This window comes from Solanum pennellii, chromosome 1 (assembly GCF_001406875.1).
Source record: "Solanum pennellii chromosome 1, SPENNV200".
In the NCBI taxonomy this organism is placed as follows: Eukaryota; Viridiplantae; Streptophyta; class Magnoliopsida; order Solanales; family Solanaceae; genus Solanum; species Solanum pennellii.
In genome coordinates, this window is record NC_028637.1 from 99,872,487 (window position 1) to 99,883,189 (window position 10,703).

At 35.4% G+C, this 10,703-nt stretch overlaps 1 protein-coding gene across 1 annotated transcript; it reads right to left on the bottom strand.

Annotated features, from left to right (window-relative positions):
* Positions 1 to 220: 220 nt before the first annotated feature.
* LOC107002118 (aminopeptidase P2) lies at positions 221 to 10,401 on the bottom strand. The gene is made up of 13 exons (XM_015200031.2): positions 10,018 to 10,401; positions 9,271 to 9,396; positions 9,011 to 9,130; positions 7,203 to 7,478; positions 6,036 to 6,208; positions 5,475 to 5,726; positions 4,996 to 5,147; positions 3,230 to 3,420; positions 2,573 to 2,681; positions 2,326 to 2,480; positions 1,558 to 1,650; positions 905 to 985; positions 221 to 487 (listed from the first exon to the last, which is right to left on the bottom strand). Exons 1-13 carry the CDS (start codon positions 10,336 to 10,338, stop codon positions 416 to 418), a joined length of 2,121 nt encoding a protein of 706 aa, XP_015055517.1. The 5' UTR covers positions 10,339 to 10,401; the 3' UTR covers positions 221 to 415.
* Between the last annotated feature and the right edge of the window lie 302 nt (positions 10,402 to 10,703).

Sequence of the window (10,703 nt, forward strand, 5' to 3'; positions counted from 1 at the left end):
GGGGTAACAAAAAGGTGTTGGGAGTTAACCGTGCATATATGTATATAAAGTTGTAATTGCGCTCCTGGGAAGAGAGTTCAGATTCGCGCTGTGCCTCAAGTCTTGTATCAGCAAAACTATGGTAACATGCATGGGAGCAATGGTGAAGGTTTGGGAAACCGAAGAAGAAAATGGTGTGTGTGGGTTGGGGGTTGAAGCAAGAAAAGTGCAGCACAATATGTACATTTGCGGAGGTCCTTTAACATTCCTTAATAATGTTAAAAACAGTTCTTAGCATATTTTACAACAAAGTTGGTTTGCCTGTCTATACTGTGTATCAGTAGCTGTTACTCTAAATTATCAAATTATTTATCTCCTATGTACAAGAATGGATGAGAGATAGAATAACGTATTATTGACAGCATGTATAAAGAAATTACAGCTTTGTAATAGGCTGTGTGTTGTTCCAAAGCCATTGACGTGCAGAGCCATCCAGCAGAGGTGAAACCTAAAGATGATCTCCAGTTAGCAAATAACAGTCTTAAACATTTATAAACAACCACAAAGTCTGCTTTTTTTTTTTTTTGGGGGTGGGGTGGGGGGGTAGGGAGGTAGGGCCAAAACAACTATGATGACAAAAACAAGCAGCTTCTAAAAATGCCTCGACCTAAATCAAATGACTGCACAATAACAGTATACAGGAATTATATTCCAGCTGCACCAGTAACCTGCTACAACGCAACGACATGACCTGGACTCTTATGATATTCTAGATTACAGGTGTAAAGTGATTGCACAGGTTTTCTATGCGTGGAATATAATCGCCAATTGGTAGTCAAGTGAGGTTCTTGTTCATTCTACACAAAACATACTATAGTTCATGGGAAGAGAAATAAGAACAAAACAAATAATCTTGGATGCTTACCTTCTCCCAAACTTGCAAATGGTAACTATTGAGCCACTCCACTTCCGCAACAGAGAGCAAAGATATGTCCACCAGTTTAGTCTGGACGATAAGAAGCAAGAAAATAGTCATATCACTAGAAATTAAGGCAGAAGAGGTTGGAGCATAGTGCATACATTCCGGAATGAGTTGATTTTAGACATGATTGACATCAGTGCAGGTAATGAAAACAGAAGGGTAAACAATGGGATTCTTTTATTAGTTATCTGAAGATGGATACAAAATCTACATTCGTGACTTAAGCTTATGTATACTCATACATGATATGGCATGTTACACCTTACAACATATGAGTATTTACTCTTTAGGAATGTCAAATGCATACTTAACGTCCTGCACTCTCTGATGTAGAGTAATTATGTCTCAATGGTTCATCTTTAATTCATCCATATCTCAATAATATTTTTGTGCTCTTTGAATTAGTTAGTTTCCTATAGTCAGTTCCTAATTTTACATGGCAGAGACTATGGCAGAAATAAACAGATTGACCATGCCACCTTTGTGCACAGTAGAAACTGTACAACCTAGAATTGCCAAAGCCAATTTCCTTGTGTATAACAGCAGAGGTAAAATTCATTAGTAAAAGCAAAGAAATTAATTCTGAGCTGTCTTACCTGTATGGGAACAAAAGTAAGCTTTTCAAATCCCAGATATCCTATTCCTCCAAAACGATTCGGTGTATCTTCTTCTTTAACGTAAAGAAGATTCTGGATAACAAGAAAGAGTTAAAATCAGATAACACAATGAAAACCAGAGGTAACTTGCATTAGGCTGAAGAAATTGAACATGGAAGGATAAACTTGACTACATTACAAACCAAAGAGTATAGCACACTAATGCCAATAGAGCATCAAAGAACAGCATGACGTCCTGACAGAATTCTTTTACAATTAAATCAAACAACTCATGCAGAAAAAGAATCTCTACATGCCACTTCTATAGTTCAAGTTTTTACAGGAATGGTCTCTATTTTTTCTGTCATATTCTTCTTTTTCCAAGATGGAGATTTTAATGTCAGCATTTAGCGAACATTATTCTTTAGCGTTTAATAATGAACTTGACCTAAACTTTAGCAACCAATGAGATCTAAAGTTCCTCAGATACCTCTTTAGGTTTCAAAGGAAAATAAGCAAGTGTACACACTCGTATGCTTTAACTTATAAACCGATGGAGGTTTTAACATCAAATTATAGCAGTTGATCTACTAGAACCTGTATAGAGAACTTCTCTAAGAGAAAAAGAAGGGAAGCTTCACGAGGAATCTGTTTGTGGGCTCAAATGAGAAAACACTTAAATACTAGAGGTACTCATGAAAAAACCAAAAAAGAAAATAGTTTTCATTTCTTGTAGATACATATACAAAAAAAAAATGGGTAAAGTACCTCAATTCGAATACCAAAATGATGGTCTTCATAGTAACCTGGTTCATTGCTGACAATCATGCCTGTCAACAAAGGAGTGATATTCCCAAAGCGGAAACTAATGCTATGTGGGCCTTCATGAACATTTAGTGCAGCTCCAACACCATGCCCAGTTCCTAGAGGAAATAAAGAGATCATGTAAAGGAAATAATGTAAGTTACTAAAAGCTCATAATATCACAAGTAAACAGAACTTTGAGCAAACTTACCATGCCGGTAATCAAGGCCAACCTTCCATAAGGAAGACCGTGCAAATGCATCCAACACGAAACCAGGTGTATTCTCAGGGAAAACTGCTTGGTCAAGTGCTATGTGACCCTGCAAATGTTTTAATCAATTACAACTGTACAACCTATCGAAACAATTACAAGAATCACTTATCTAGCTATGCCACAAACTGAGTTACCACAGAATACCAAGAACACAACTCCAAAACATGTACTTCAAAGAGTGACATTTGAACTGACAACTTGGAAAGATATCATTGATGAGTTGATTTTACATCAACAAAATTAATTAATTTAACTTTTCTCTACAATTATGAGGTATTATATAGGTTCGTTTCACTGTTTCCCTACTCAATCCATCAGTTCCATCTGGTTGACCCTTAAGCTCGAGGGAATCAGAAACCATTGTATCTTTTTTGAAACGGCTAAGTATCTGGTGAAGCTTATTCTTGTGTTCAGAAGTATCAATTCAGACGTTAGATATTTGAAATGTAAGTCCGCCCGTCAGCATTGAAGAAGATCAAGTTCCCTATCAGTAAGAACTTGAATTGAAGAACAATCCAATTCAAGAATAATCTACCATACTCCTGTCCTAAGTATAACATAATGTATCACTGCTGGCAGAAAGATATAGTTTACCTGTAGTACTCGGGTAAAACATTCTTTTTCTCTTGCAGATGGTTCACCAAAATGCACTGTCCTCGTAATATCAGTCGTTCCATCAATATATTGGCCTCCACTGTCTAAAAGGAAGAGTTTCTTCCCATCCACAGTGCTACAACTATCTGACTCTGGCTTGTAATGTATTATAGCACCATTGGCACCCGAACCTAAAGGTAAATTTAGAAGAAATGAATATCACTGGGGAGATATACCAGCTTGTCAATAATTCTGCACTGTCACTGATCATTTTATGTCGACTCAGACATCTCTTCTATCGGCATCTCATAACAAGTGATCTAAAATTGTGGTGCACATGCTTCCATGAAGGAAAATTGAAACTCACTCTATTACAGAAAACTCAATACAGGGAAGTGCTGGACATCTGGAAAAAGTTAGTTAGGAAGAAGTGTACATACTTTACAAACTGTCAAGTAGCAGTTTCCATGGTGACCTTTACCTGATGGCCACAGGGCATTGAATGCACAGGACATGGCTCTGAACATAAAGGAAACCCAGTTTTTCCATTAATAGGATGAATTCAAGATTTCTTGAATGCATATGGACAATAAGACATACGTGGACCATTGAACGAGCAGATTTCAGAGAAAAATGAAAGATAAACTACCATAGGAATTGTGTTGGTGAAATCAAATCAAGATGAGTACTGTATTATATTATTTTTTTTGGAATCTACAGTATGAAAAGGAAATGCGAAATGACCCATTAACAATATCCATCATTTCATCCCTAAGTCGTCAAATACTCCCTATGTCCAACTGTTAGAACATAGTCCAACATTTTTTAATCAGGTAGTCCAACATTTCCAGCATGAAAGTAGTATCGTTATCCTCAAAAAGGAAGTACCAATACATTATATAGCTCGAGCTTTTATTGGACTACCTCTGTCCAATACAAGGTTTTCCTATATTTTATTCCTTAGAAGCACGAAAGTCAATATAGGGGTCCACACCTTTTGCTAGCTAATACTAAGGTATTACATATTTACGTTTCAATTCCCCTCTTAAAATAAATGCTTAGTCAAAAAGGAAAGTATCAGTTTGGGATGGAGGGAGTACAAATGTTTACTACTGTCTTTGACCATTCAAAAGTACGTTTACATCGCCCAAAGTTCTATGAAAGCTCTTCAACTATAATAAGCTTAAGCATTAGAGGGAAGACCAAAAAGGATATGTCTTAGAAGTTGGGATATTTCTCCTACTGACAGCATCAACAGAAATATGGAAAACAAAAGTCAAAGAAACAAATTTTCATCTCCAGAAGATCTAAAGCATTCTAAATTTCAAAAAACTTCAGTAGGAAAACAGAATTGAAAATAATATCTACAAGCATAGGATATAATTTTGATATCAATATTCTTAATACATTTTCATTCAAGGCAAAGCTGCTATTATTATTATCATTATTATTATTGTTATTATTGATAAACGAGAAATCCGTCTGTGACCCGCCCTTTGGACCAATCACAACCTTCTAAACTCGGTGGATAATGGACCCGCCTCTACCCTTCTCTACTTAAATACCGGCTTCGGTTTGCATGGTGTGGGGCTTGAACTTGCGACCTAAGCCACAAATCCTCCACCTTTTCCCACTCGAGCTAGGCCTTCATTCAAGACAAAGCTGCTACTATTATCCAGTAAAAGTCCACAAAGACAAACACTAGCTCTTCACTACTATATAAGTTTCGTAATTCAACTCAATCATGATAATAGAAACTAATATACCACTTATGGTGTCGAAGCTTGTATCAAGAAAGCCATCCTGGTGTGAGCGAAATTCAAGAAGTTTGTCAGCAACTTCTACTTCTGTCAGAACAACATCCCTTTGGATTTCATCCTCCAGCCAAGCCCAAAATTGAGCTAATGCAGCCGCATCCCTGCATCAAAAGATAATGCTTCACCATAAAAGGCCAAACAAAGAATGAATGCTATAAATCCATGCAACTATCTCTCGTACAGAAAAAAAAGTCACGGTTACGGTTTTCCATGGAAAAGAAGAAACTGATCCAAAGTCACAGATATTATTATTGTAATATGTTTACAAACAAAACCTTATAAGGCTTCAATGAAGTTTCACCGCGTAAATGGATATGGAGTGGGAAGTGGTGAAATAGTACGCTTTTGGAAGCATAAATTTTGATACAATAGGCAGTAGTTATTGACAATTGACATATGTTTAAAAGGTTGGATTGGATATTCAGTACCTTAGATGGCAGTTACGCATCCCTTCTAACTCAGCATCATTTTTGACAGCTTTACTCAGAGAGACAGGAGAACTCCTATATACTGCACATGGTCCCCCAGATTGACCATTGGAATCAAGGTTGGCAGTCCGCTTCTTCCTGCTTTTTGCAGAATCCCAAGGATATTTGTAACAAGCTGATTCATATGCATTTACAATAGCAGCATTGACTGATGAAGTGTCCAACCAAAGGTTTGCTCCTTTTGCTGCCAAACTGAAAAGAGCAATTCTGAAGTCAAATTTTATTATGGGGAGAACTCTCTCCAAAAACACACTATATTAGTAATGCTTTCATTTTTGAGGAATTTCTTCTATTAGAAACAGAATTTCTTCTAGCATGTAAGTCTAGGGTGCTGTTTGTGGAGTTGAACACTCAAATGCTGAGATAAATATATACACAAGCTTCTCACACACAGTTCTCACTGCAGTTGTCCTTGACAGAGTGATATCAAATACAAGACATAGAACTGTTGACAAGTAGACAAAATTTTAAATTCCAAATAAAAATATGCAGCAAAGTCACCTTTCAATTTCAGAAAGAATGGACTCATATGCTCTCAATTCTATGCCAGCATTTGTCAAGTGCTCCATAACTTCAGGTGTTACTTTAGTATCATCTACGAACAATTTTGCCCCATCTATCTCCACAACTAAATATGCGTACATGACTGGTGAATGTCGAATATCATTACCTCTCTGGAGACACATGTAAATAACTAATCAAATAAGAAACTGAAAGCAATTTAAGTCATCATTCAACGGCAACCCAAAGCATGTAAATACATTTGTTGCGCATCCACAATAATAAGTTGAAATCTTGACATATGGCTTCCAATGTTATAAATATCCTTGAGAACTAGGACTAGACCAACTATTGGCAGTTAACAATTAATATTCTTTGAAGAAAGAATATTATTAGCAATTAAATTTACAAAGAATCCATGAACTAACCATTTTATAGGGCCATCATAATAAAAAGGCTTACCAAAATACTATGTTAATCTCATCTTTCCAAAGGATTAATCAGTGTGCAGGCAAAAATCGAAAGATCTTGAATGGTCTAAGCTGGGTGCCATATGCTAACAGATACTTTTTGATAACAATTATGCAGACAGATTACAATATATAATCACAAAAATATTCCCATACAGTGAATGCTGTAAGAGATGTTCACTGGAAAAAACAAACTTTTGACACCAAGTTTTTAGAAATATTAGATTTAGTAATCAGAATGAAGCTGGTTCCCAAAAATTTTACTAATTAATAGGAGTAGAATTTATTACTACTCTTATAAACTTATTAAGAGCAAAAATGGAAAATTGATTATTAGAGGTTAAGTGTAAAATATTCAAGATATTGTTCTTGAAGCTTTTTCATATGGGAAATTAAGAGAACACAATATGAAGAGAAAGATAAAGAGACACAGCTAAAAGGATAATTACGCTGAAATGCAACTAATCTGAACTCCGTCTTCAACTGAGCAAGATTATCAGATGTAAGAACTATTGATGGCCATAAATTTTTTTGCCCAGTTAACTGGATTAATAACAAATGAGAAGGATAGTTTCTTCCTACCCCTCGGACCAAAAAATCACACACAAGCATGAATCTGGGTTACAAATGATCTCTTTGTGCACATGTGATCAAGTAAAATTTAACAAAGATTTTAAAAAAGTGTAAAGAGGATTACCAAGTTCAATAGCCATGCAATTTCGTCAAGCATGGAGATAACAATCGCCGATGCACCAGCATTTCTTAATTCAGATCTCAAGCATGAAAGCTTTGACGACACATTTACACCAGCATATTTTAGGTCATGCAATCTAATTGGTTCCTTTGGAGGATTTGGTCTCGACTCTTTCCAAATTTCATCTACAAGGTTGAAATCATACAAAAAGACCAACTCATGGTTCCCTTTAGAAATGTCCTCTTTGAATTCTTTTGCAGCATCAGATGAAAAAAGAAACTGTTCCCTTCATCAAAACAAAGAGAACTGATATAAGAGGAAAGAAAATGCAAGGTTAATTGTGATTTAATGATGTTTAAAGCAAATAAAAAAGTGTTTGCAAGATTGAAAATATTGAATTCAAAATAGAAGAGGTGAAATAGTATCTTCCAATCATCAATAAACACAAGAGTGGCTGAATTATAGACGACAATAACCATAATACAGTAATCAAGTACTAAGACTAACTACAAGTTTCTGGCGAACAACTTTAGGTATCGACCAGATTGGGCCACTTAGCACCATCTCTAAGGTTTCAGGATGGGCTTCACAGTCAAGAGGATAAAAGGTAGACTTTTCAGTTGACAGTCAGTTGTTAAGTGTTATGGTAATATCTCAAAATGGAAGAATTTCATATAAGTTGTGACTAACGCAGTACCATACAACCAACCAACAACAACTATGCCTCAGTCTCAAACAAGTTGAGGTTGGTTATATGAATCCTCAACTCATGTCATCATCATCATAACAAATAAAATAAAATAGAAGTATTATTAGAGTTCCCCAACAAGTTAAAAAACAATTCTCCAACTAGTAGAGATCACCTCTTTCATTTTTATTTTTTTTTTGGAAACTGTAAGTACGCATTCCTTAGCATTAAGGGCATGATGGAGACCTTCAAAAAGTGTCAACCAAGAACATACCCGCCATAATCCCACAAGTGGGAATGTGGGATCTGGGGAGGACAATGTATACACAGCCTTACCTCTACCTTTTGAAGGGGTAGATATCACCTTTATGGATCTTATTCTTCCTTTGCGCCTATCGTTAGCTAAGTTTGCATTGATTCAACGGATATGCAGATTTCCTTTTATGTGATTTTAGATCTACTTTGACAGCCTAACAGTTACTACCATATAAGATTACTTTTTATATATGTTCTATACAACTTCACTACTTAAAATCCAACCACAGTAGTAGATACTTTTCTCAAAGTTACACAAATTATGTCAATCACAAACTTTATAATTTTATCTTAGGTCGATTCCACATAATAAGACAACAGGGCCATCTAGTACTTGTCCTAAAAATTATGGGTCTTGTGAGTGAAACCAAGTCAGTTAAGGGCAAATTTTAAAAGATAAGATCAGAAATGTGACAATTACTTATCATGGGCTATTGTTTTCATATATACATACAAAAACATCAGAGTTGACAATTTGAATTTGATTTAGCTTATTACTCTATTTAACTTGAAATACAGGTTAAATTTTCTGAATACTGACTAACCAAGACCGGAACTTAGAAGGGGTACTCTGATGAATGATACAAGAGGAGAGGGAGGATTCATGCCCATTATCCACACATGAGCATGAACATGAAATATGTGAACTTGTTGACTAATTGATGAAAACGTCTTGCCTTCCCACAATAAGTAAACATATTCTCATTTCAATACTTTATCAAAAAAAAAATATCCTCATTCCAATACTTTCTTTTACTGATACTTAAACAAATTCACAAATCTAAAAGCATATTTGAGCATTACTTACAGGATCTATGCCGATCCTGCAACCAGGTGCTAGGACAGTGTTAACCCACTGACTAGGAGTAGGCACCCCCATGTTACCAGCTCTCATGAGATCCCAACTAGAGTTCAACTGCTTCTCAGCCTGTTTACACACACCAAAGAGAAGAAAAACATAATTAGAATACAGCAGATACACACAAAGGATACTAACCAAACCATTCAGCTTGCTTCCATTGAGAAAATGATCAGTAAAACTAAAGCAACCATGCATATAATACAAACCTGTAAAAAATATCGCCCATCTGTCCACAAGGCTGCTTTATCCTTGGTAACAACCGCAGTGCCTGCACTTCCTGTAAATCCTGATATATAGGCTCTTCGCATATAACATTCGGCAATGAACTCACTCTACAAATCAACGCAATTCACATTTAGCATAACTTGTAAAAAGAATTGATAGATAGTTCCATTTCTTGCCTATCTTCCCATCCACATGATACTTCCATAACTCACTTACTACCTTCCACGAATGTATGATTAAATAGTACCAAGTAATGAAATCAATACTAACAAGTTCACTTCACATCACACCAGATCACTGCATCAAGTGATCACTTTTAACAAGTGAAGGTTGCTTCAATTAGTAATTAAATCATAACCTAAACAGGCAATTCTGTTAGAAACAGAGAATTTCAGAAAAATAACTACATTATAAAGAACGGATTCTGCTGTTCAGCGGGAACTAATACCAAAAAAAGAAACACTATCTTGAAACTAAATCACCAGACCTACACATAAAAACATCATCAATACCTCGAAAAAGCAGTAGATTCTCCAAAGAACACTCTAAAAAGGGGGAAATTAATGGGAATTGAAGTCCACTGAAAAGAAACAAGCAACAATCTTTACACTAACCACTCAAGAACATACCACTAATACAACCCAACTTCAAAGCAAATCAAGATTACTATCCCCACCCAACCCCCCAAAATATAGGATCTTGAATTCAAGAAAATCAAGAATACAAACCTGATGGGCGTCTTGGGAAGGAATAATATAAGCATCAACATTAACACCAGGTCTAGTAAAGATCTCACGAAGAGCACGAAGCTTGTTATCCTGTTCTTTTCCGCTACCCTTTTTCTGAAATTCCCAGGAGGGTTTAGCAGTGATGGAACTGGAACTTCTGACAGTAAGATTTGGAGATTTTGAAAGAAATTTGGGGCAAATTCCGAGTTTGCGGAAAATGGGAAGGGAGAAAGTGAGGAAACGAAAACTTCGAGGTGGATAATGGTGAAGTTTGGAAGAGCAAGTAAGCATGGTAGTGGAAACTGATAATGAAGAATCCATTGATGGAATGGATAAGTGTTTGGGCAAAAGCTAAAAGGAATCTTGATTTGAGACACAAATATTTCTGTCAGTGTTTAAATAGGAATCTAGTTTTAAAGTAAAAAAATATTTATAATTAATTTTTTTTTTTTACTAAATTAAGTGATCCTAAATTAGAATATAAATTACTTAACATGATTGAGTGATTAGTGTATTATTGGATTGATTTTCTCTAAATATTGTGATATACAAGTTAGGTTAATTTTTTTGTATATATAAATGTATTATTAGATTGATTTATTGTAATTATGTTGTATAAGAATCAAGAGTATATGCTTAAACTAATGAAGAATAATTTGGTTAAAAAATTTTACTTTGGAAAATGT